Genomic DNA, 27,320 nt, shown 5'->3' with positions numbered 1-27,320 from the left:
ACCATCTTTCTTTCTACTGCCCACAGGAGAACTCCTGGGCTTCCCTGTCTATGCTTCCCATGAAAAGAAAAGCATAGCTATAGGAAATTGGAAAAATAATGAATGGCCCCCCTAATCATACAATATTATGGGCCTGCTACTCAGGCACAAGATGGCTCATGGGGATACCAAACCCCCATTTACATGCTCAACCGAATCATACAGTTACAAGCTCTCTTAAAAATAATCACTAATAAGACTGGCAGAGCCTTGACTATTCTGGCCTGGCAAGAAACTCAGATGAGAAATGTTATCTATCAAAATAGATTGGCTCTCGACTACTTGCTAGCAGCTGAAGGAGGGGTCTGTAGGAAATTTAACCTTACTAATTGCTGTCTACACATAGATGATCGAGGGCAAGTAGTTGAAGACGTAGTTAGAAATATGACAAAACTGGCACATGTGCCCGCGCAAGTGTGGCATGGATTTGATCCTGGGGCCATGTTTAGAAAATTGCTCCCAGTGCTAAGAAGATTTAAAACTCTTATAATAGGAGTTATAATAGTAATAGAAACCTGCTTACTGCTCCCTTGTTTGCTACCTGTACTTCTTCAAATGATAAAAAGCTTCATCACTACCTTAGTTCACCAAAATGCTTCAGCACAAGTGTACTATATAAATCACTATCGATCTGTCTTGCAAGAAGACATGGGTAGTGGGAATAAAAGTGAGAACTCCCACTATTGAGTGAGAGTCTCAACGCAGGGGAATAAGGGAGGAGACCACCCCTCATATTGTCTTATGCCCAATTTCTGCCTCCAAAGAAAGAAGAAGTAAAAACTAAAAGGCAGAAATGAAATCCACAGGTGGACAGCCCAGCACTGGGTCCTGGGTCTGGTTAAAGTTCGACCCCTGACCTAACCAGTTATGTTATCTATAGATTCCAGACATGGTATGGAAAAGCATTGTGAAAATCCCTGTCCTGTTCTGTTCCATTTTGATTACTGGTACTTGCAGCCCCCAGTCACATACCCCCTGCTTGCTCAATTGATCACAACCCCCTCATGTGGACCCCCTTAGAGTTGTGAGCCCTTAAAAGGAACAGAAATTGCTCACTCAGGGAGCTCAGTTTTTGGAGACATGAGTCTTGATTAAGCTCCCAGCTGAATAAAGCCCTTCCTTCTTTAACTCGGTGTCTGAGGGGTTTTGTCTATGGCTTGTCCTGCTACACTAGGATTACAGGCATAAGCCACCATGCCCCGCCTGAAATTTTTTTTTTTTTAAAGAACTACAGGCAGAGGAGCTTCCAAGATGGCTGAACAGGAACAGCTCCAGTCTACAGCTAACAGCGTGAGTGATGTAGAAGATGGGTGATTTCTGCATTTCCAACTGAGGTACTGGGTTCATCTCACTGGGGTTTGTCAGACAGTAGGTGCAACCCATGGAGCATGAGCCAAAGCAAGGCAGGGCATCGCCTCACCCGGGGAGTGCAAGGGGTCAGGGAATTCCCTTTCCTAGCCAAGGGAAGCCATGACAGATGGTATGCAGAAAATCAGGACACTCCCCCCTAATACTTAACTATTCCAATGGTCTTAGCAAACGGCACACCAGGAGATTATATCCTGCACCTGGCTCGGAGGGTCCCATGCCCACAGAGCTTCACTCACAGCTAGCACAGCAGTCTGAGATTGAACTGCAAGGTGGCAGTGAGGCTGGGGAAGGGGCGTCTGCCATTGCTGAGGCTTGAGTAGGTAAACAAAGCAGCCTGGGATCTCGAACTGGGTGAAGCCCACCACAGCTCAAGGAGGCCTGCCTGCCTCTGTAGACTCCACCTCTAAGGGCAGCGCATAGCTGAACAAAAGGCAGCAGAAACTTCTGCAGACTTAAAAGTCCCTGTCTGACAGCTTTGAAGAGAGTAGCGGTTCTCCCAGGATGGAGTTTGAGATCTGAGAATGGACAGACTGCCTCCTCAAGTGGGTCCCTGACCCCTGAGTAGCCTAACTGGGAGGCACCTCCTAGTAGGGGCTGACTTACACCTCATACGGCTGGGTGCCCCTCTAAGGCACAGCTTCCAGAGGAAGGATCAGGCAGCAACATCTGCCATTCTGCAATATTTGCTGTTCTGCAGCCTCTGCTGGTGAAACCCAGGAAAACAGGGTCTGGAGTGGACCTCCAGCAAACTCCAACAGACCTGCAGCTGAGGGTCCTGACTGTTAGAAGGAAAACTAACAAACAGAAAGGACATCCACACCAAAACCCCATCTGTACGTCACCATCATCAAAGACCAAAGGTAGATAAAACTACAAAGATGGGGAGAAACCAGAGCAGAAAATCTGAAAATTTTAAAAATCATAGTGCCTCTTCTCCAAAGGAACGCAGCTCCTCACCAGCAATGGAACAAAGCTGGACAGAGAATGACTTTGACAAGTTGAGAGAAGAAGCCTTCAGACGATCGGTAATAACAAACTTCTCTGAGCGAAAGGAAGATGTTCAAACCCATCACAAGGAAGCAAAAAACCTTGAAAAAAGATCAGATGAAAGGCTAACTAGAATAAACAGCATAGAGAAGACCCTACATGACCTGATGGAGCTGAAAACCTTGGCACAAGAATTACGTGATGCATGCACAAGCTTTAGTAGCCGATTCAATCAAGTGGAAGAAAGGGTATCAGTGATTCAAGATCAAATGAATGAAATGAAGTGAAAAGAGAAGTTTAGAGAAAAAAGAGTAAAAAGAAATGAACAAAGCCTCCAAGAAATATGGGACTATATGAAAAGACCAAATCTACGTCTGATTGGTGTACTTGAAAGTGACGGAGAGAATGGAACCAAGTTGGAAAACACTCTTCAGGATATTACCCAGGAGAACTTCCCCAGCCTAGCAAGGCAGGCCAACATTCAAATTCAGGAAATACAGAGAATGCCACAAAGATACTCCTTGAGAAGAGCAACTCCAAGACACATAATTGTCAGATTCACCAAAGTTGAAATGAAGGAAAAAATGTTAAGGGCAGCCAGAGAGAAAGGTTGGGTTACCCACAAAAGGAAGTCCATCAGACTAACAGCGGATCTCTCAGCAGAAACTCTACAAGCCAGAAGAGAGAGGGTGCCAATATTCAGCATTCTTAAAGGAAATAATTTTCAACCCAGAATTTCATATCCAGCCAAACTAAGCTTCATAAGTGAAGGAGAAATAAAATCCTTTACAGACAAGCAAATGCTGAGTTTGTCACCACCAGGCCTGCCTTACAAGAGGTCCTGAAGGAAGCACTAAACATGGAAAGGAAAAACCAGTACCAGCCACTGCAAAAACATACCAAATTGTAAAGACCATCGATGCTAGGAAGAAACTGCATCAACTAATGAGCAAAATAACCAGCTAACATCATAATGACAGGATCAAATTCACACATAACAATATTAACCTTAAATGTAAATGGGCTAAATGCTCCAATTAAAGGATACAGACTGGCAAATTGAATAAAGAATCAAGACCCATCAGTGTGCTGTATTCAGGAGACCTATCTCCCATGCAGAGACACACATAGGCTCAAAATTAAGGGGTGGAGGAAGATCTACCAAGCAAACGGAAAACAAAAAAAAGCAGGGGTTGCAATCCTAGTCTCTGATAAAACAGACTTTAAACCAACAAGGACCAAAAGAGACAAAGAAGACCATTACATAATGGTAAAGGGATCAATTCAACAAAAAGAGTTAACTATCATATATATATCTATATCTATATCTATATCTATATCTATATCTATATATATATATATATGCACCCAATACAGGAGCACCCAGATTCATAAAGCAAGTCCTTAGAGACCTACAAAGAGACTTAGACTCCCACACAATAATAATGGGAGACTTTAACACCCCACTGTCAACATTAGACAGATCAATGAGACAGAAAGTTAATAAGGATATCCGGGAATTGAACTCAGCTCTGCACCAAGCAGACCTAATATGCATCTACAGAACTCTCCACCCCAAATCAACAGAATATACATTCTTCTCAGCACCACATCGCACTTATTCCAAAATTGACCATATAGTTGGAAGTAAAGCACTCCTCAGCAAATATAAAAGAACAGAAATTATAACAAACTGTCTCTCAGACCACAGTGCACTCAAACTAGAACTCAGGATTAAGAAACTCACTCAAAACCGCTCAACTACATGGAAACTGAACAACCTGCTCCTGAATTACTACTAGATACCTAATGAAATGAAGGCAGAAATAAACATGTTCTTTGAAACCAATGAGAACAAAGACACAACATACCAGAATCTCTGGGACACATTTAAAGCAGTGTGTAGAGGGAAATGTATAGCACTAAATGCCCACAAGAGAAAGCAGGAAAGATCTAAAATTGACATGCTAACATCACAATTAAAAGAACTAGAGAAGCAAGAGCAAACATATTCAAAAGCTAGCAGATGGCAAGAAATAACTAAGATCAGAACAGAACTGAAGGAGATAGAGACACAAAAAAACCTTCAAAACATCAATGAACCCAGGAGCTGGTTTTTTGAAAAGATCAACAAAATTGATAGACCACTAGCAAGACTAATAAAGAAGAAAAGAGAGAATAATCAAATAGATGCAATAAAAAATGATAAAGGGGATATTACCACCGACCCCACAGAAATGCAAACTACCATCAGAGAATACAATAAACACCTCTATGCAAATAAACTAGAAAATCTGGAAGAAACTGATAAATTCCTGGACACATACACCCTCCCAAGACTAAACCAGAAAGAAGTTGAATCCCTGAATAGACCAATAACAGGCTCTGAAATTGAGGCAATAATTAATAGCCTACCAACCAAAAAAATTCCAGGACCAGGCGGATTCATAGCTGAATTCTACCAGAGGTACAAAGAGGAACTGGTTCCATTCCTTCTGAAACTATTCCAATCAATAGAAAAAGAGGGAATCCTCCCTAACTCACTATTTTTTGAGGCCAGCATCATCCTGATACCAAAGCCTGGCAGAGACACACACACACAAAAGAGAATTTTAGACCAATATCCCTGAAGAACATCGATGCAAAATTCCTCAATAATTTACCGGCAAACTGAATCCAGCAGCACATCAAAAAGCTTATCCACTATGATCAAGTTGTCTTCATCCCTGGGATGCAAGACTGGTTCAACATACGAAAATCAATAAACATAATCCACCATATAAACAGAACCAAAGACAAAAACCACATGATTATATCAATAGATGCAGAAAAGGCCTTTGACAAAATTCAACAGCCCTTCATGCTAAAAACTCTCAATAAACTAGGTATTAACGGGATGTATCTCAAAATAATAACAGCTATTTATGACAAACCTACAGCCAATATCATACTGAATGGGCAAAAACTGGAAGCATTCCCTTTGAAAACTGGCACAAGACAGAGACGCCCTCTCTCACCACTCCTATTCAACATAGTGTTGGAAGTTCTGGCCAGGGCAATCAGGCAGGAGAAAGAAATAAAGGGTATTCAATTAGGAAAAGAGGAAGTCAAATAGTCCCTGTTTGCAGATGACATGATTGTATATTTAGAAAACCCCATTATCTCAGCCCAAAATTTCCTTAAGCTGATAAACAACTTCAGCAAAGTCTCAGGATACAAAATCAATGTGCAAAAATCACAAGAATTCCTACACATCAATAACAGACAAACAGAGAGCCAAATCATGAGTGAACTCCCATTCACAATTGCTTCAAAGAGAACAAAATACCTAGGAATCCAACTTACAAGGGATGTGAAGGACCTCTTCAAGGAGAACTACAAACCACAGCTCAACAAAATAAAAGAGGACACAAACAAATGGAAGAACATTCCATGCTCATGAATAGGAAGAATCAATATCATGAAAATGACCATACTGCCCAAGGTAATTTATAGATTCAATGCCATCCTCATTAAGCTACCAATGACTTTCTTCACAGAATTGGAAAAAACTACTTTAAAGTTCATATGGAACCAAAAAAGAGCCTGCATTGCCAAGACAATCCTCAGCCAAAAGAACAAAGCTGGAGGCATCATGCTACCTGACTTCAAACTATACTATAAGGCTACGATAACCAAAACAGCATGGTACTGGTACCAAAACAGAGATATAGACCATGAAACAGAACAGAGCCCTCAGAAATAATACCACACATCTACAACCATCTGATCTTTGACAAACCTGACAAAAACAAGCAATGGGGAAAGCATTCCCTATTTAATAAATGGTGCTGGGAAAACTCGCTAGCCATATGTGGAAAGCCAAAACTGGATCCCTTCCTTACACCTTATACAAAAATTAATTCAAGATGGATTAAAGATTTAAATGTTAGACCGAAAACCATAAAAACCCTAGAAGGAAACCTAGGCAATACCATTTAGGACACAGGCATGGGCGAGGACTTCATGACTAAAACACCAAAAGAAATGGCAACAAAAGCCAAAATTGACAAATGGGATCTAATTAAACTAAAGAGCTTCTGCACAGCAAAAGAAACTACCATCAGAGTGAACAGGCAACCTACAGAATGGGAGAAAACTTTTACAATCTACCCATCTGACAAAGGGCTAATATCCAGAATCTACAAAGAACTTAAACAAATTCAAAAGAAAAAAATCAAACAACCCCACCAAAAAGTGGGCAAAGGATATGAACAGACACTTCTCAAAAGAAGACATTTATGCAGCCAATAGACACATGAAAAAATGCTCATCATCACTGGCCATCAGAGAAATGCAGATCAAAACCACAATGAGATACTGTCTCACACCAGTTAGAATGGCGATCATTAAAAAGTCAAGAAACAACAGGCGCTGGAGAGGATGTGGAGAAATAGGAATGCTTTACACTGTTGGTGGGACTGTAAACTAGTTCAACCATTGTGGAAGACAGTGTGGCGATTCCTCAAGGATCTAGAACTAAAAATACCATTTGATCCATTACTGGGTATATACCCAAAGGATTATAAATCATGCTGCTATAAAGACACATGCACACATATGTTTATTGTGGTGCTATTTACAATAGCAAAGACTTGGAACCAACCCAAATGTCCATCAATGATAGACTGGATTAAGAAAATATGGCACATATAAACCATGGAATACTATGCAGCCATAAAAAAGGATGAGTTCATGTCCTTTGTAGGGACATGGATGAAGCTGGAAACCATCATTATGAGCAAACTATTGCAAGGACAGAGAACCAAACACCACATGTTCTCATTCACAGGTGGGAATTGAACAATGAGAACACTTGGATACAGGGTGGGGAACATCACACACCAGGGCCTGTCGTGGGGTGGGGAGACTGGGGAGGGATAGCATTAGGAGATATACCTAACGTAAATGACAAGTTAATGGGTGCAGCACACCAACATGGCACATGTATATATATGTAACAAACCTGCACGTTGTGCACATGTACCCTAGAACTTAAAGTATAATTAAAAAAATAAAAATAAAATGAAAAACTATAGACACCATATCATGGGTGCAGTCCTATTTCAGGAATTTGCAAGAATGATTTTGACTACAGAGTTTTGCCTCACTCACTAGTTCCCACATAATATGTGACCATGCTGCTTTTGCAGGGGTGATATTCAAAATAATGAACATCTGGGGCTGCACAGGTACTGAGCAGGGGCATGGCTGGAGCAGATCCTAGAGGGTCTGTGAAGTGTCCTGCCTGACCTCATAGTTGTTGGATCACGGGGAAGCCCACAGAGACTGGGGAAGCACCACAGTGCATGGCTGAGGGAGAATCCACCATTTATCAATGAATACGGAATTAGTTCAATATTTTATTAACTAACAGGGCTATCCTGGTTATATATGGGTTGAATACCAGCTCTGAGTACAGGAAGACCCATAGAGAGCTCTGTACAGGCAAGCATTGTTATTTATCATTGTTAAAAAGCTGAGGACACAGCTTTCTCAAATGCTAAGCTGATCCCACAACTTCCCAGCTCACAGCCTCCAAAGGCTCCTTTACCAGAGGGCCATGCATGTCATCTGAATGCCCCTCCTGGAATCTCTAAGCCCCCAGGGCACCTCTGTTTGCACATTCATGCTCCACAAACCACACTCACCTGGGTGCCCTTGACATTGGCGTTGGACTCCCACATGCCAGTGTTCTGCCTGAACATCGCCACCAGGCCGATGTGCTGATATCGAGGTGCCCCCAGAACCAGGTTTTGCACTCGGTTCCGCAAGATGACGGTGGCAGCATAACCTGAAGGTGGGGGTCTGAGAAGTGAAGTGCATTCCCTGACCCCTCCTCCACCATGCAGACCCACTCCTTGAGTAGGCAATGGGGCAGCCCCATGCTTGCTGTGTTGGGGTAACTGATCCCTACACTATATTTCTCTTTATGAACATAATTACAATTCAATTTAGAAGTTTCTGGCCGGGTGAGGTGGCTTACACCTGTAATCCCAGCACTTTGGGAGTCTGAGGCAGGCGGATCACCTGAGGTCAGGAGTTCCAGACCAGCCTGGCCAACATGGTGAAACCCGGTCTCTACTAAAAATACAAAAAAAGGCCGGGCACGGTGGCTCACGCCTGTAATTCAAGCACTTTGGGAGGCCAAAGCAGGTGGATCACCTGAGGTTGGGAGTTCGCGACCAGGCTGACTAACATGGAGAAATCCCGTCTCTACTAAAAATACAAAATCAGCCAAGCGTGGTGGCACATGCCTGTAATTCTAGCTACTCAGGAGGCTGAGGCAGGAGAATCGCTTGAACCTGGGAGGCAGAGGTTGTGGTGAGCCAAGATCGCGCCATTGCACTCCAGCCTGGGCAACAAGAGCGAAACCCCATCTCAAAAAAAAAAAAAAAAAAAAAAATTAGCCAGCGGTGGTGGTGCATTCTTGTAACATCAGCTACTCGGGAGGCTGAAGTAGGAGAATCGCTTGAGCCCAGGAGGCAGAGGTTGTAGTAAGCCGAGATTGTGCCATTGCACTACAGCCTGGGAGACAAGAAAGAAACTCCACCTCAAAAACAAACAAAAAAAAATTGAAGTTTCTGTCTTTAAAGCTATCCCAAGAACCTATGAAAGACCCAGACATCTATGCTAGTTGACTTATGCCAAATCCTGACCCCTTCTTAGAGCAACCCTTGCCCTCCCCACTTACCCAAGTAAGCATCATTCATGTCTGAATCCACTCTGGTCATGTTGATGAAGGTGCTTTTCTCATTTGATGTATATAGAAAGGCTCCACCAGCCCAGTCATAGCTCCCCACAGTGCTCAGCAAGGGGCCGTTCTGGGAAAGAGGTAGAACAGGGTTGATGAGGAAGGAAGAAGGGACCACCGCTGCCCCTCACAGAGCTACCTCCCAAGTACCTATCACAGAGAAGAGTCCCCAAACTCCTGCATCTCTCCTATCTCTTCTTTTTGCTACCCCCTGCCCCACCCCCGCAATTTAATGAAGGGCCACTTACAGACGTGATGGCAGCACTGAAGCCTTCCTGAGACATCTCATGCTCAAAGGAGCTGGTACTTCCTGTCTGAGTACCTGTGAAGAGGAGAACTTTCTACATTAAAGAAAGCAGAAGGCTGGGCACGGTGGCTCACGCCTATAATGGGAGGCTGAGATGGGCAGATCACTTGAGGTCAGGAGTTAGAGACCAGTCTGGCCAATATGTTGAAACCCCGTCTCTACTAAAAATACAAAAATTAACTGGGCGTGGTGGTATGCGCCCATAATCCCAGCTATTCGGGAGGCAGAGGCAGGAGAATCACTTGAAGCTGGGAGGCAGAGGTTGCGGTGAGCCGAGATCGCACCACTCCACTGCAGCCTGGGCAATAGACCAAGACTCAGTCTCTAAAAAAAGAAAAAGAAAAGAAAAGAAAGCAGAAGAACCTAGAATAGGTACTGAAAACCCAAATGCTCTGGTGGCCAGACAAAAGGAGACTCCGACGGGATCTGTGTCAAGCTGGACAGCATATGTCCCTCTTAGAAGGGTGACAGCCATTCACCTCCAGCCACTTCCTGCCAAGTGGGAATGCTGCCTTCAAGGTCTTCAAAGTGTCTAATCTTCCAGTTTTTCAAGATAAACCATAAACCCAGACTGTATATGAAATCCCCCAATTTCTAAATTCCTTTTATTCAACAAACATTTACTGAGCACCTTCTGAGTACCAGGCACTATTCTAGGCAATTGGGATATAATAGTGAACCAAACAGACGACTGCTGGCAACACATCCAAATTTCTGTTAAAATACTGGGTGGGATTTGACTCCCCCATACTCCAATTTACCAGCCTATAGCCAAGATTTGCAAAATTAGAGGTAAAAGTATGGATTCTTTGACTTCAAAGGAATTAACCAAGTGAGGCTGGGACTGAGAGCTGAAGGAAGTGGAGAGAGTTGATGCTGGGGGATACCAAGGGTTAGGAAGGTCTGGATTCTAGAGGGGACTATGTGTTCTGGGGTGGGAGGCTGCCTAAGGAGCTGCTCTGGGAACACAGATGCCTGACTCACCCTCGATCGCAAAGATCTTCTCCTGAAGCTGCTTCTGAATGGTCTTCAGAGCCTCAAAGTTATTCACCTGGAACACGTGATCACGAGGTGGCTTGGATGCGATGGTATTAAGCTCTTGGCGGGATTTCGAACTGCGGAAGGCATCTCCCACCTGTTACCAAGGAACAGAGGCCAAGCCATGATCTGAGGGTAGCAGTATCATCTGACAAAGACAATTCTGCAGGAGACTAGTCTGAACCATTATTCATCAAGTGAGGAAATGCATCAGAAGGTCCCTGAGACAGGGTTGCCAGGTATAGTTGGGCAGGTTGTACACTGCACAAGGCACTGTGCTAAGGAAGCAAGTTGGGGCAGAAACCCAGCTGCTGATCCATGTGCTGTGGCCACGTCTCCTGGTGTGGAGCTGACCTCCGCCTAGAGGAAGGTGAGGCTTTGTCTTTATATGAAGGTATTTCCTACATGCCAAGGCATGTATCCATGGTTATATCGCTTTCTGTGTCACACACGTGCTGTCGTAGTTTGATTACACTGATGATCCTGACTCCTTGCCTCTTCCTGTGTCCAGGCCTTTTTCCCTAGCGCTCTGCTGTGCCCTCCTGCTCTTGGTGGAGTCATCTGCCCACTTCATTACCTCTGGGCTCAGGCATGAGTCTTGCTTTAGCCCATTGTATATAGAGCACCCTTGACATAACTAACTCCATCTTAGAAAAAGGCTGCATTGTATATTTCACAGGGCACTTTGCCAACAAGGATAAGGTTGTTTTAAACAAATTTTTTAAATAGGCCAGGTACGGTGGCTTATTCCTATAATCGCACACTTTGGAAGGCCAAGGCGGTCGGATCACTTGAGGTCAGAAGTTCAAGACCAACCTGGTCAACATAGTGAAACCCCATCTCTACCAAGAATACAAAAAAAAAAAAAAAAAATTTGCTAGGCATGGTGGTGCATGTCTGTAGTCCCAGCTACTCAGGAGGCTGAGGCACAAGAATTGCTTGAACTCAGGAGGTGGAGGTTGCAGTGAACCAAGATCATGCCACTGCACCCCAGCCTGAGCGATAGAGCGAGACTCAGTCTCAAAATAAATAAATAAATAAATAAACAAACAGATAAATAAATACATAAACAAATAAAGACTACATCCAACCAGATAAGGACACAAACAAGCACATTCTTCCCTGTCTGTTCTCACCAGAGGGCTCTGTGACTAGAAGAAATCTAGCCTTCAGCAGTTCAAAGCAGCCGTTGGAACTCACACCTCACAGTCGCTTGTGATGAGAGCCTGGCATTTGCCGCCGAGGACTCTGCCGCATCAAAGATTCTGCCTTGCAAGATTAATGTGACTAGGACCCTTGGGCCCAGACCAGGAGTCCTTTTCATTCATCCTTTCTCCTCTTTCTTTTTCTTCTAATGTCAAACGTTACTTTGTTTGCTGTGGAATGTTCAACCTATAACTTTTATATATTGATTAAGTATACTATTATATACAGTTTGCAGTATTGACTGATTCGTGGGTGGCTTGAGCCAGAGTGTCCGAGTGAACAGGATGCACTAAGGAGAACTGCCTCCTTGGGAATTCCATGCAGCTCGTGGCATTTGTGATTGAAATAGGATCAACGAAAGCCTGATGTTGCAGAAAGACACCAACCTGCATGGACCTAGTTATCTCTAACCTTGCACCGCTCATGACACCCATGGATGTTATCAAACATGATGCAGAGGCATGAAAAAGCACTTGCAACATCTCCACTGTTCTCTTGCTCCCGTTTTCACCATGAGGACATGCCCAGGCTAGCCCTGGAGAATGAGAGCCAGGTTGCCAAAGGGCCAAGTCACCCTAGTGGTTCCACCCAAGGCCATCAGGTCCAGCAGATGACATAGCTGGCAACCCTCAGAAGCAGAGAGAGCCTGGCCAAGATCAGCAGAGCAGCCTGCCAACCTGCAGCTAATGGCTGAGGAAGGCCATTGAAACCAGAACTCTTGGCCAGCTGACCCACAGGCTTACTTATTATTTTAAGCTGTTGAATTTTGGGATAGTTTATTACACAGCATTGATGTGGCAACAGATAGCTGATATGGTGTATATGAGCTAGCAATAGCTCTCATGTCACTTTGATTTTATTAATATTTGCAAATTGGAGGATGGACCCACATAGAAACCCTCCACAGAAGCATCACCCTGAGAGCGGCATTCCATACCCCAATGACGTAGCGAATGACTCCCTCTCTGTCTGCCTCAGGAATGACGTCCTCATATCCCAATGGATCGCCAAACTTTTCTCCATCTGTGATGACAACTAGGATCTTACGGGCATTCTTTCGGGCTCCCTGGTTGACGTTAAACAGTTCTCGTCTGTGCAGGAAAGAGGAGGGACAAAGTCAAATGCAAGCAGATGACATGCTAATTTTTTTTTTTTTTTTTTTTTTTTTTTAAGAAATAGACACTCACTCTGTTGTCCAGGCTGGAGTGCAGAGACACAATCATAGCTTACTGCAGACTTGGACTCCTGGGTTCAAGCGATTCTCCTGCCTCAGCCTCCTGAGTAGCAGGGACTACAGGCATGTACCACCACACCTGGTTTATTTTTTTATCTTTTTAGAGATAGAGTCTCACTATGTTGCCAATTGGTCTCGAACTCTTAGACTCATGTGATCCTCCCACCTCAGCCTCCCAAAGTGCTGACATTACAGGTGTGAGCCCCCGCACCTAGCCAGAGATGCTATTAACGTCAGAAAGGAAATGTCAGCAGAGTCCCAGACACAGATACAGCTGGCTGAGGCCTCGGAGGGGCTCCGTCTCCCCTGAGACTTAGCACTGAGATGCAACTGCCCCAGGACCTGGAAAAGCAGCAGGGAAGGGAAAGGAAGCCTTCACGGTTTTTGTTTTTATACTTTCACATAATTTGGGGTTTTCAACTGAGTATTATTACTTTTGAATTTTAAAAAATATATATATTTATGGCTGACGCCTGTAATCCCAGCACTATGGGAGGCCGAGTCAGGTGAATCACCTGAGGTCAGGAGTTCAAGACCAGCCTCGTCAACATGGAGAAACCCCGTCTCTACTAAAAATACAAAAATTAGCTGATGGTGGTGGTGAGCGCCTGTAATCCCAGCTACTCGGGAGGCTGAGGCAGGAGAATTGCTTGAACCCAGGAGGTAGAAGTTGCACTGAGCAGAGATCAGGCCACTGCACTCCAGCCTGCTCTGTCTCAAAAAATAAATAAATAAATAAATAAATAAATAAATAAATAAATAAATATATGTATATATACACTTAATTGGCCTTCAGGAAACCTCTCCCACAGCACTGCACCAGCTCCCCAGTGCCTCTAGGACGCTACAGTGCTTCTTGTACTTCTGTCCCAACCCCATCCTTGCCTCTACACACACCCCAGAATCAGAGCGAACTTCCCAAAATGAGACATGGTGATGTCTCACCACGGGTTGTAAAGCCGCCTTTGGTTCCCTGGCCTGAGCCGATCTTTCTAGCCTCCCTCCAGACACTTTTTCTCACTTCCCCACTCCACTCCCACTTTTCACTCAACGACTTGTCCTTTGATGAATACACCACGCACAGCCCCTCCTCCCCACCTCTGCCCGTGGGGGAGCATCCTCTACTACCCTTGTCTGAACGGCTCCCTTCATCCATCAAAGCCCAACTAAAAGTGTCTCCTCCTCCCTCCATCCTAAGCGAAAAGGGGAAGCTTACACCACTTTGCGGATGGCCGTGGCCGTGTGTGTCCGCCCATACAGCTGCGTTATTGAGTTCACCAGTGATCTCGGGTTAGGGTTGCGCTGGAACTCTTCGAAGGTAAAGTGAGTCCAGAATTCTTCGGAGTACTGCATCAAAGAGAACTGCGGAGGGGGTGGCTGGTGTGATGCTGGAGAAGGTGCCCCCACCTCTCAGACATCTCCCAGCAAGCTCCACAAAGATCTTAAACACTCCAGTCTCCAAATTCCTCCTCTGCACTGCCCCTAATCCCCTGCCTCACCAGGACAGAGAGCTGCCAGCAGCTCCCATCTCTCCTCAATACTAGAAGACGGCCAGCGGCCAGGAGCAGTGGCTCACACCTGTAATCCCAGCACTTTGGGAGGCCGAGGCAGGTGGATCACCTGGGGTCAGGAGGTCAAGACCAGCCTGGCCAAAATGGTGAAACCCCATCTCTACTAAAAATACAAAAACTAGCCAGGCATGGTGGCACGCGCCTGTAATCCCTGCTACTCGGGAGGCTGAGGCAAGAGAATTGCTTGAACCCGGGAGGCGGAGGTTGCAGTGAGCCGAGATTGCACCGCTGCACTCTAGCCTGAGAGACAGAGCAAGACTCTGTCTCAAAAAAATAAAAAATAAAAATGAAAATAGAACTCAGCCAGCAATGACATGTGGGCTCCATCTGCCATGCCAACCCTTAACAATTAGAGCTGCCCGCTTTATAAAAGGCGAAAGAATGCTGAGACTGCATCCAACGGAGCAGAAAAGAGACTCAGGAAGGCAAACCACAATCGACTGTCAATTTGGCAATGTCTGCAGTTGAACTGGGAGGAGAACATGGTGGCCCGGTTGCTATGTATCTTCCAGCCCTGTGTGAGCTCTTCCCTAACCTACCCATGGGCCCTCACCAAGGTTTTGGACTTTTTTAATTGCTCCATCATGATCGAGACAAAATCCTTCATCTGCTGAAATTCACGTGGGTTGATGCTACCAGAGCCGTCAATCAAGAAGGCGATGTCCTGTTCAGGACACCCTGAGGAAGGGGAAAAAGAGTATGAATCAAGTAATTTGACACTTGGTGTTTTGGGCTTTTTTGTATGTCAGCTCTCTGCTGAACAATGAGGATATGGGACCCCGTCTCTATAAAATATATGTTATATAATATATACAAACATATATATTATAGAGATGGGGTCTCTATAAAATATATATGTATTTTGTAACATATATACATATATGTTAAAAATTAGCCGGGCACAGTGGCACATGCCTGTAGTCCCAGTTCCTCAGGAGGCTGAGGGTGGGGGATCATTTCAGCCCAAAAGGTTGAGGCTGCAGTGAGCTCTGATCACGCCATTGCACTCCAGCCTGGGCCACAGAGAAAGACCTTGTCTCTAAAAAATAAATAAGTAAGTAAACAAACAAGGGCAAAGTAGTATGGAAAATTTTCATTAATTCTGCCCAAGGGAATCAGGGAATGTGGTGATGTTTGACTGGATCTTGAAGAACAGGAAATAACTTGCCAGCTGGGCACAGTGGCTCGCACCTGTAATCCCAGCACTTTGGGAGGCTGAGGTAGGTGAATCACTTGAGATCAGGAATTCGAGACCAGCCTGGCTGACATGGTGAAACCCCATCTCTATTAAAAATACAAAAAGTTGCTGAGATCGCACCACTGCACTCCAGCCTGGGTCACAGAGCAAGACAAGAAAGAAAGAAAAGAAAGAAGAAAGAAAAGAAAAAAGAAAGGAAGAAAGGAAGAAGGAAAGAAGGAAGGAAGGAAGGAAGGAAGGAAGGAAGGAAGGAAGGAAGGAAGGAAGGAAGGAAGGAAGGAAGGAAGGAAGGAAGGATTGATTTGCCAGATATATAAAAGGAATAGATTCTAGAAAAGAGAATGACACACACACATAAAGCAATGTGGAATGTGCTCCTCTGCCTTCTGCCCCATCCCCAAATCCACTTTCTACCCATTGCCACTCAGCTCTGTGGCCTGGGAGGTCAACCTGCAGGGACCCCATCACCAGGACTCTGTTGCCCTCTGGATTCCCATTGGATTTGGTGGATGAGGGGGCTCAACAGAAGACTGGAGGGAGGAGGACAGTGAGGTCCGGGTGTTCTCCCATTGAGGTTGCTTGGGCACAGCTATGTCCTTCACAAAAGACCAACTGTTCCCCAGAAGGAGGCCAGCCCCACATGACTCTCTCCGGACCCTGGTGAGCTCTCCCTCCCCTCAACCCTATAAGCCCAGGGGTGAAAATAGACCTGCTTGCCCAAGGCTTGCAAAGTCCCTGATGGCTCCCTTAGATCTCTCACAGTTTTATAATTATTCCCTTTATAAATAAACCCCCCTCTTTGTAAATAAATCTTACTGAAACTGCCTTTGCAAAATTATGGCGGAGACAGTGAAAGAGATCTAACCTAACCGACTCCATCTTGCTTCTAACCTCCAAGCTGTCCTTGTTCATTCCTGGGTGTAGGCTGAACTAACTTTGGGAGAAACTTAGTTTATAGTTTATAGTTTAAACAAAGATCGTAACAGCTCTTTTCCAAAGCAGACCTCCTTCTTGCCTGGGGACTAGATTGCCTTTGTAGGACTAACATTAGTCACAAGATTAGAAATTATGGTTTAGGAGTCATGCAGCTGGAGGGTACAAGATTCTGACCCTCCCTAAACTGCTCCTAAAATCAGCACTTGAGATATTTTGCAGACCTTGCACTTGACGGATCAGCTGGCACTGCCCAGATCAATAAACTGGCTCATCTGATCTTGTGGCCCCCACCCAGGAACCGACTGAACCCAAGAAGACAGCTCCGACTCCTGATGATTTCATCCCTGACCAATCAGTACTCCCGGCTTGCTGGGTCCCCCCACCCACCAAGTTATCCTTAAAAACTCTGCTCCCCAAATGTCAGGGAGATTGATTTGAGTTGATAATAAAACTCTGGTCCCCTGCACAGCCGGCTCTGTGTGAATTACTCTTTCTCTATTGCAATTCTGCTGTCTTGATGAATCGGCTCTGTCTAGGCAGCAGGCAAGGAGAACCCCTTGGGCAGTTACATTACTGGAATGTGCTTTTGGTCCCAGCTGAGACTCCTACTGATACATGGGACAAGGGCCTCAAAAGGATTCTGGCAGAATCCAGGAATGCCGTTCGATGGAAACAGCACTACAGGGGCAAACGTATGTGACGGCAATGGAAACCCAGTGGTGGCATCAAGCAAAGAACAGCGGGCAAGGGCCTCTCTACTCCAATAAGGAGTTTGACTTTATCTGTAGGCAATGGGGAGCCACGGAAGGTTCTTAGAAAAGGAAGTGAGATTATTTGTTTTGTATTTCAGAAAGACTGGCAGGGCACAGTGGCTCATGCCTGTAACCCCAGCACTTTGGGAGGCCTCCTGAATAATTAAGACCACAAGCACACGCCATCATATCTGGCTAAATTTTTTTTTTTTTTTTTTTTTTGTAGAGATGGTGTCTCATTATGTTGTCTAGGCTGGTATCAAACTCCCGGCCTCAAACAATGCTCCTAACCTGACCTCCCAAAGTGCTGGGATTACAGGTGTGAGCTACCACACCCTTTCGAATTTTGAACCAAGTGTATGTGTTATATATTTTTTAATAAATGAAAACATTTTTAAAGAAGTAGTCTTGAACCCTGAGAGTGAGGTCTAAAGAGGTAGAGGTGTTAGCTGAAGCCACAGAACTGGGTGATTTCAGGAAAGAAGAACACGTGGGTGAAAAGAGAACCCGGAACCCAGTGCCCCTAGGTGGAGAGGGAGGTGGAGGCCAGCCAGGGGTGAAGAGAATGCACTCAGGAAGTTTGGGTGGTGAGGGTGGGGAGAGATGGCAGGAGATGAGGAGGAGATTAGAAGACAGAAGATCATTTTCATGGCTATCAATTGTGGTGGTTGATCGTTTTTCAGATACAGGTAGAATGAGAATGTTTACAACCAGAGGAAGGGAGAAGTTAAATGTCCTAGAGAGAAAACAAGTGATTCAAGAGATGCTGGGCCAGGCACAGTGGCTCACACCTGTGATCCCAGCACTGTGGGAGGCTGAGATGGGAAGATCTCTTGAGACCAGGAATTTGAGACCAGCCTGGGCAACAAGGTGAAACCCCATCTCTACAAAAAATACAAAAATCAGTATATGCACACCTGTGATCCCAGATACTCCGGAGGCTGAGGCACAAGAATTTCTTGAGCCTGAGAGGCAGAGGCTGCAGTGAGCTGAGATTGTGCCACTGCACTCCAGCTTGGGTGACAGAGCGAGACCCTGTCTCAAAAAGAAAAAGGAAAGAAAAAGAAAAAAGGAAGACAGGTGATCACCTTAGTTGGTACATGAGAGACTCTCAAAAGTCCAGATGGAAGAATTTAGTCATGAAACGGAGGAGAGACAGGTCTTCCTCTAAAACCAGTGAGTCACTGCCAGGAGTGCTGTCATTATGGAAATTTGAGAAAAAGGAGAAAGTGCAACGTTATAGCTCTTTCCGAATTTGTCTAACAAATTCCAGTGAAGACTGGAAAACTGTTTATTAAGATAAAATAAGAGAAGGGGAAAGTGGAGGGAGTCCATGCCTGAAGCTTTTGTTTTCTCTGTGGAGGAAGGAGGATTATCTGTGGAGGGTGAAGTATAGAGGAACAGGGCTTGAGAAAGAAAAAAAAGAAAAACATGCAAGGGAGAAACATTCGCCTATGGTGCCAGAATCAACATGAAGACAAGCAAAAAGATGGCAGAGCCATTGAACAAAGCAGTGGGAAAAAGCAACTGGAAAGATCCATGCACCCTGACCAGGCACAGTGGCTCATGCCCACCACTCATTCCCTGGCTCATTCCCAGCACTTTGGGAAGCCGAGGTGGGCAGATCACCAGAGCTCAGGAGTTCAAGACCAGCCTGGCCAACATGGTGAAATCCCATCTCTGCTAAAAATACAAAAATTAGGCGGGCGTGGTGGCAGGCACCTGTAATCCCAGCTACTTGGGAAGATGGAGCAGGAGAATCGCTTGAACCCTGGAGGCAGAGGTTGCAGTAAGCTGAGATAGTGCCACTGCACTCCAACCTGGGTGACAGAGCGAGATTCTGCTTCAAAAAAAAAAAAAAAAAGGTCCATACAGTCGTTCAGAATCTCAATTAATGGAGGTTTGGGGAACAGGGGTCTGGAAGGCAGCCCCTCAAGATGGTTCCCAAGATTCCCACCTCCTGCCAATGACACCTTGCGCCATTCCCTCCTCTGCAGTGTGACCTGGACTTATTTTTTAAAGACAGGGTCTTGCTCTGTCAGCCAGGTTGGAGTACAATGGTGCAATCATAGCTTACTGCAGCTTCAACTTCCCAGGCTCGAGTGATCCTCCTGAGTAGCTGGAACTGCAGGTGTGTGCCACCACACCTAGCTAATTTTTTTTTTTTTTTTTTTTTGTAGAGACAGGAGTCTCCCTATGTTGTCCAGGCTTGTCTTGAACTCCTGGCCTCAAGCAATCTTCCCACGTTGGCCTCCAAATAGCTAAGACTACAGGTGGTCATCACCACACTCAGCTAATTTTTTTTCTTTTTTTTTAGAGACAGGGTCTCGCTACATTGCCCGGGCTGATCTCAAACTCCTGGGCTCCCAAAGTGTTGGGATTGCAGGTGTGAGCCACTGTGCCTAGCCAAGGAGTTTTCCTAAAGTACAAGACCCTAGCACCTCCTTAGCCTCCCTCTCCAATGGGACCCACTTCCCCTACCCTTCTGCACCCAGAGCCCAGACCTTGAGCAGATGTCACCTCAGTCCTGCCCCCTCCCCTGGTCTTTTGCTGCCCATCTGTTCCCTCTGCCAAATGCAACGCACCTCGGAGGGTCCCTGGGAACTTCTGGGGCTGCTGCCGTAGGTTGGATCCAAACAGGAAGCAGAGCCCTTTCACATACGTGTTCTCACTGCAAGTCTGGTGCATGGTGGGGCCACAGGCCTAGGGGGCAGGAGCCAGTGGAAGGGGCTGCCCCTGCTTCCTGTCCTTGTACCCCAGCACCTCCACCCTCCACAAGACCCCCTGCCCCACCATGCATGGGCCCCCAAACACCCCCATTAGGATGCTCCTCTGATCCAGGGCCACTCACCAGCAGCTGGGGGGGGCTGGTGGTGGCTGCCAGGGACAGGCCCAGGGACATGTTCACAGCCTCCTCGGGGACTGCGGGGACAGATATGGGCAAGGTCACCCTCGGGGGGGACAGAGAAGGCTGTGGAAGAGCTGGGCAGGGATCACCTCCATGCGGGAGACAAGGAGGTCTGACAGTGAAGGGGGATCCTAGATCTTGGGAAAGAAAGGAACATGGAGGGATTGCCTGGGGATGTCTAGGGGAGAGACTGCAGGCAGAGGAGAGGGTAGGGGGGCACACACCTGTGCCCCCACCACAGATCCTCCAGCACACAGGAGTGCCTGGCAAGTCCCTTTGTGTTCACAGGGGGAATCCCAGTCCTGGCCCGGCGGGGCGGTGACTCACTCTGCAGGCGGATGGGCTCGCATGAGCCTATGCTGTAATCACACTGGTAGAGGCTGCCCGTTTGGTTGGCAGCCACTATCTCCTGGGGGGCTCCAACCACCACCCTGTGGGGAGAAGTGGAAATAGAGAAAACTCCGACATGTGGGGAGAGAAGGAGACCACAGAAGAAGTTCTGCCACCCAGAGGAAGGTGGGGGCCCATACCCAGATTCCTGAATTCCCATGACTAGGAGGAAGAATTAGTAAAGAAAAAAAATGGGAAAATGTTAAGACTCAGAATGAGAAAAGGTCTTCCTAAGAATGACACAAAAACCAGAAGTCATGTAAAAATAGGGCCAGGCGCGGTGGCTCATGCTTGTAATCCCAGCACTCGGGGAGGCCGAGGGGAGCGGATGGCCTGAGCTCAGGAGTTCAAGATCAGCCTGGGCAACATGGTGAAACTCCGTCTCTACTAAAAATACAAAAAATTAGCCAGGTGTGGTGGTGCGTACCTGTAATCCCAGCTAAACGGGAGGCTGAGGCAAGAGAATTGCTTGAACCCAGGAGGCAGAGGTTGCAGTGAGCCGAAATAGCACCACTGCACTCCAGCCTGGGCGACAGGGCAAGACTCTGTCCCAAAAAATAAATGAATAAATTTTAAAAGTAAAAATAGGTCAATTCAAGCTGGGCACCATGGCTCATGCCTGTAATCCCAGCAACTTGGGTGGTTGAGGTGGGAGCATCACTTGAGGCCAGGAGTTTGAAACTAGCCTGAGTAACATAGCGAGACCCCATCTCTACAAAAAGGTTTTTAAAAATTAGCTAGGTGTGGTGGTACACACCTGCAGTCCCAGGACAACTTTTTTTTTTCTTTTTTTTCTTTTTTGAGACAGGGTCTCACCCTGTTGCCCAAGATGGAGTCCAGTGGCATAATCATAGCTCACTGCAGCCTCTGCCTCCTGGGCTCAAGTAATCCTCCCACCTCAGTCTCCCAAAGTGCTGGAATTACAGGCATGAGCCACTGGACCCGGCCCACACAGTCATTTCATTTATTTTTATTTTTATTTATTTTCTTTCTTTGAGACAGATTTTCACTCCATCACCCAGGCTGGAGTACAGTGATGTGATCTCGGCTCACTGCTGCAACCTCCACCTCCCGGGTTCAAGCGTTTCTCCTGTCTCAGCATCCTGAGTAGCTGGGATTACAGGTGTGTGCCACCATGGTTGGCTAATTTGTGTATTTTTAGTAGATATAAGGTTTCGCTATGTTGGCCAGGCTGGTCTTGAACTCCTGGCTTCAAGCGACCAGCCCAGCTCGGCCTCCCAAAATGCTGGGATTACAGGCGTGAGCCACTGCGCCCGGCCTCCACACAGTCATTTTAAATAAATTTCTGGACCGGGCATGGTGGCTCATACATGTAATCCCTGCACTTCGGGAGGCCAAGGCGGGTGGATCATGAGGTCAGGAGATTGAGACCATCCTGGCCAACATGGTGAAACCCCGTCTCTACTAAAAATACAAAAAATTAGTCAGGTGTGATGGCACGTGCCTGTAGTCCCAGCTACTCGGGAAGGCTGAGGCAGGAGAATCGCTTGAACCCAGGAGGCGGAGGTTGCAGTGAGCTGAGATCACTCCACTGCACTCCAGCCCGGGCGACAGAGCGAGACTCTGTCCCAATAAATAAATAAATAAATAAATAAATAAATAAATAAATAAATAAATTTCTGTATGTGATAAACTACCATAAGCATATTCAAAAGAAAAATACTGCACAAAGAGAGATTCACAACTCATACCCCAGACTACTTTCTTCAGTGTACTCAAAGCTTGTACAAACTAGTAAAAAAAAAAAAAAAAAAATTGAAAAATGGCCAACAGATAAGAAAAACATGTTCATAGAAAATACCTCTCTCATAAAAAAAAAAGAAGCAATTTAAAGCTAAATTAAGATACCACTTCTCACCTACTCAATTTGCAGAGATCAGTAAGTTTGATAGCACACTGAGTTGACAAATGAGTGAGGGAGTATGAGGAGGTAGGTATTTTCATGAACTTCTGGTGTGAGTGTAAATTGTTGCCACTTCTGTAGAGGGTGATCTGGAAAAATCTATCAAAATTGCACGTGCTCATGCACCCCTGGATACCACAATCCCAGTCCTAGCCTTTACTTCCAAATAGGCTTGCACATGTGCAGAATGACAGCATTGTTCATAGAGCAAAAGTTTGGAAACAATCTAAATGTTCATTAACAAGAGATCTAATGTAATGTAAAAGGGGATTACAAGCCAAGTGCAGTGGCTCACGCCTGTAATCCCAGCACTTTGGGAGGCCAAGGCAGGTGGATCACCTGAGCTCAGGAGTTCAAGATCAACCTGGCCAACATGGTGAAACCCCATCTCTACAAAAATACAAAAATTAGCTGGGTGTGGTGGCAGGAACCTGTAATCCCAGCTACTCAGGAGGCTGAGGCAGGAGAATTGCTTGAACCCAGGAGGCAGAAGTTGCAGTGAGCCAAGATCGTGCCACTGCACTCCAGCCTGGGCAACAGAGCGAGTCTCTAAAAAAAAAAAAAAAGTAAATTATAGTACCTCCAAATTTATGGCATGCAATGCAAGCATAACATGGAATTAATGGACTTATCTGGTCAAATCACCAGGCTGTATTATGGGAGATAAAGCAAAGAGCAGAGACCAGCCCCCTTCTTCTGGAAAGGTACTATCGCCTCCACAAATACTATTTCTGTAAAGGTAAATGTTTTAGGCTTCGGGTTGCATACAGTCTCTATCACAGCTCCTGGATTCTGCTATTACAGCTCAAAAGTGGCCATAGCCAGGCACAGTGGTTTACGCCTATCATCCCAGCAAGTTGGGAGGCCCAAGCAAGAGGATGACTTGAGGCCAGGAGTTTGAGACCAGATTGGGCAAGAGTGAGACCTCGTCTATACAAAAAAATCAAAAAATTAGCTAGGTGTGGTGGCACATGCCTGTAGTCCCAGCTACTCGGGAGGGTAAGGTGGGAGGATTGCTTCAGCCCAGGAGTTTGAGTCTACAGTGAGCTATGATTGCACCAGTGCACTGCAGGCTGAGTGACAGAGCAAGACCATGTCAGAAAGGAAAGAAATAAAGAAACGGAAGGAAGGAAGGAAGGAAGGAAGGAAGGAAGGAAGGAAGGAAGGAAGGAAGGAAGGAAGGAAGGAAGGAAGGAAGGAAGGAAGGAAGGAAGGAAAGGAGGGAGGGAGGGAAGGGAGAGAAGGGCAAGAGGGAAGGGAGGGAAGGAGGGAAAGAGGGAAGCAGGGAATGAGAGAGGGCGGGAGGAAGGTAGGAAGGAAGGGAGGGAGGGAGGCGGGGGGTGCAATAAACAGTAAGTGACAAGTGAACGGGGTTGTTTTCAATAAAATTTATTCACAAAAATAGGCAGCAGCCTGCAGGCAGGCCTTAATTGCAGTACAATGTGTGCTACACATGGTGTGTTGGCTGAGGGAGGGACGTGTATGTGTTATGTACACACAGAGTCTCCCCAAAGCAACACACAAGAAACCATTCGTCAGGTCCCTCCTGGGAAGGGAACTGGGGGAAGGGAGTGAGGAAGAGAGTTTTACTCTTATACCCTTTTGCATCTTTTGAATTTAGAACACTGTAAATTCAAAAGATAAATTTATTGTATCTTTTGAATTGATTTATCTATTCAAAAATATCACTCAATGAAATCGCTGATTTTTTTCAGGTATGTAAGTCTCGGAGAGAAAGCACTGAGAAAGGGGGCTCCATCTGAGGGTCTCACCTGGATCCCTGAAGCTGGACCACGCTCTGCCCGAAGCCCTTTGCGTTCTCTTGGAAGGTCATTACGTTTTCAGTGTCCAGGTTGAACCCATGACATAAGGTCAAGGCTAAAGGGAGAATGGGGGAAGAGTGAAACAGAGGAAAGTAGCATGCCAGCCAGGGGCAGGGGCACACGTCTGTAGTCCTAGCACTTTAGAAGGCTGAGGCAGGAGGATCACTTGAGCCCAGGAAGTTGAGGCTGCAGTGAGCCCTGATTGTGCCACTGCACTCCAGCCTGGGCAACAGAGAGATACCCTATCTCAAAATAAAACACATACACACACACACAAAAAAAATGATAATAATAATAATTTAAAAGAAAGCAATGGCTGGCCGTGGTGGCTCATGCTTGTTATCCCAATAATTTAAGAGGCTGATGTGGAAGCATCACCTGGGCTCAGGAGTTTAACACCAGCCTAGGCAATACAGTGAGACCCCCATCTCTACAAAAAATAAAAAATTAGCCAGGTGTAGTGGTACGTGCGTGTAGTCCCAGCTACTTAGGAGGCTGAGGTGGGAGGATTGCTTGAACCCAGGAGGTCAAGGCTGCAGTGAACCATGATCATGCCACTGCACTCCAGCCTGGGCAACAGAGCAAAACCCTGTATCAAAAAAAAAAAAGAGATAGCATCATATCTTCCTGCTCCATTCCCCTTCCCGTCCATTCGGTCACCCTAACTAACCCAGCACCCAGATGTCTGCCTCCCAGGTACAGCTCTGATAGCCTGGGGCAGGGATTAGCACACTTTTTCTATAACAGCCAGATAGTAAATTTTAGGTTTTGCAGGCCAAGAGGCTGATAGAATATGTTGCACAAGTACTCATACAACAAGACAGAAAATACTTGTCCACAAATTTGTCATTAGGGAAATTCCAAACATAATGATTACGTACAATTTGTTCGTAATACAGGTTTATGAATGGGACAAATAGAATTCTTTGGGGGTGGTGCTCCCTATGATCAAATCGATTGTCAGTGTTCATCTTCAACCTCTGGCTGGCAGGTTGTGCAAAAACAGGTGGTGGGCCATATCGGGCCCCCAGGCCACTGTTCGCTGACTCCTGACCTAAGAACCACCATCATGGGGTATGTCCAGTCCCGCTCTGAATTCCAGCCTCCCTTCTGAGCACCCAAATGGTCTCTTCCCCCAGTGTCACCACAATGATGATTTGCCCAACAGTGAAGTTTCTATGCATTCTCAATTAGATAATTTCCTTCCTATGCAGCTCTCAAGCATTTCCTTCCCTTTTGTGGAGAATTTCATTTTCCACAACATACAAGCATAAAAGGAAACAAACTCAAATCGTTTTGATTCATCAGTCATTCAACAAACATTTGCACCCGGGTCCTTGGAAAATGGAACCGGAGGCAAAGTGAAGATGGTGAGAGGGGATCCAGGAGGAAGTACTCAGGAAGGGGGTCTCACACTTGCTGTGCACCCTGGGCCATGTCACTTCTCCTCTCTGGGCCTCCGTCTCCTCATCTGTGAAGCAAGGACCAACCAAGCAGCCTTGCACAGTCCATGAATGTGGTCATTCATCCAGGCTTCCCTGGCCAGCCTGTCTGGGTCTAGCTGTTCTCCCTGCTTCTTCTTGAACCCTTTCTCCTTCCCCAATCCCCTTTGCCTCTCCCCAGACTGAATCCTACATACTCTGGGCCCTCTCTTTATGACAGACCCAAAAGTTCCCCTCCTCCTCACCCAGAGTCCCCCACCCCACCCCCATGCACCTGTTAACAGAAGGACTCTGAGAGCCATGGCTGGAAGGAGCCAGAACCTGGAAGGAGGTGAACCGGGGGTTGCAGGCGCCACTGAGGAACCCCAAGGAAGCTGCCAAAGCAAGGAAGGGCAGAAAAGGAGAAGTAGGAGGCAGAAGTCTATCAGAGATTCAAAGGAAGAGGGCGGAGGCTCAGTGACCACACAGCCCTGCCTGGTCTTCCTCCCAGTCCTCCCAGCACTGCCCACAGCCTGCCCACCCTTCCTCCCCAGCTTCCTGGCTCAAACCATCAAAGTCACTACCACTATCCAAAAGGTGCCATTTGTCACATACTCGTTTCTTGGGTTGGCCAAAGCATATGAACAAGCTGAATAGACTTAGCCTGCCTCCTGGAATTCATGTTCTAAACATTAATACGGGCCAGGCGCAGTGGCTCATGCCTGTTAATGCCAGCACTTTGGGAGGCCAAGGCAAGAGGATTGCTTGAGCCTGGGAGTTTGAAACCAGCCTGGGCAACACAGAGAGACCCTGTCTCTACAAAAAAATATTTTTAATTAGCTGGGCACAGTGGTGCGCACCTGTATCCTCTGCTACTCGAGAGGCTGAGGCGGGAGAATTACTTGAGCCTGAGGTCCAGGCTGCAGTGAGCTATGATCACACCACTGCACTCCAGCCTGGGCAACAGAGCGAGACCCCGTCTCTACCAAAAAAATACATTTAAAAAATTAGCCAGGCATGGTGGCACGTGCCTGTAGTCCTAGCTACTCAGGAGGCTCAGGCAGGAGGATTGTTTGAGCCCAGGAGTTTGAGACTGCAGTGAGCCCCAATAATGCCACTGCACTCCAGCCCAGGTGGCACAGTGAGACCCTGTCTCAAAATAAATAAATAAGCAAACATTAATACCGATCAGACAAGTGTAGGAGGTCAAACTCTGTGTCTTCCTGGAAACACACTTTGCAAAATGTCTCTCGTTCAGCCCATGGAAATGGGAGCGCCCTTCAGCCAGAGCAGTCCTCATTTGTAGCCATACAAGGACAACTCAAGTACAGGCACACCTTGTGCTTTTTAAGTATTATTTTGTGCTTTTTTCAGAGACAGAGTGTAGCTCTGCTGCCCAGGCTGGAGTGCAGTGGTATAATC

At 46.2% G+C, this 27,320-nt stretch overlaps 1 protein-coding gene across 5 annotated transcripts in view; it reads right to left on the bottom strand.

The window, feature by feature from the left end:
- LOC105482963 (integrin subunit alpha M) overlaps window positions 1-26,322 on the bottom strand; it is an 80,488-nt gene extending 54,166 nt beyond the window's left edge. For 4 of the 5 annotated variants that reach the window (XM_011743478.3, XM_011743479.3, XM_011743480.3 and 1 more), the window contains exons 1-12: window positions 26,194-26,322; window positions 24,427-24,532; window positions 20,668-20,771; window positions 20,284-20,354; window positions 20,018-20,135; window positions 15,100-15,224; window positions 14,192-14,337; window positions 12,679-12,832; window positions 10,482-10,632; window positions 9,439-9,512; window positions 9,131-9,260; window positions 8,088-8,230 (exon numbers count right to left, since the gene is read on the bottom strand). In XM_011743478.3, coding sequence (XP_011741780.2) covers window positions 8,088-8,230; window positions 9,131-9,260; window positions 9,439-9,512; window positions 10,482-10,632; window positions 12,679-12,832; window positions 14,192-14,337; window positions 15,100-15,224; window positions 20,018-20,135; window positions 20,284-20,354; window positions 20,668-20,771; window positions 24,427-24,532; window positions 26,194-26,221 — 1,350 coding nt within the window. In that variant the 5' untranslated portion in view covers window positions 26,222-26,322. Of the gene's footprint in view, window positions 1-8,087; window positions 8,231-9,130; window positions 9,261-9,438; window positions 9,513-10,481; window positions 10,633-12,678; window positions 12,833-14,191; window positions 14,338-15,099; window positions 15,225-20,017; window positions 20,136-20,283; window positions 20,355-20,667; window positions 20,772-24,426; window positions 24,533-26,193 lie in introns of those variants that run through there. The other variant, XM_011743482.3, reaches the window with a different exon arrangement.
- Between the last annotated feature and the right edge of the window lie 998 nt (window positions 26,323-27,320).

Source organism: Macaca nemestrina, chromosome 18, assembly GCF_043159975.1.
Source record: "Macaca nemestrina isolate mMacNem1 chromosome 18, mMacNem.hap1, whole genome shotgun sequence".
Lineage (NCBI taxonomy): Eukaryota > Metazoa > Chordata > Mammalia > Primates > Cercopithecidae > Macaca > Macaca nemestrina.
Note: the sequence above shows the minus strand (reverse complement) of the source record. Positions and strands in the feature narration are given on the sequence as shown.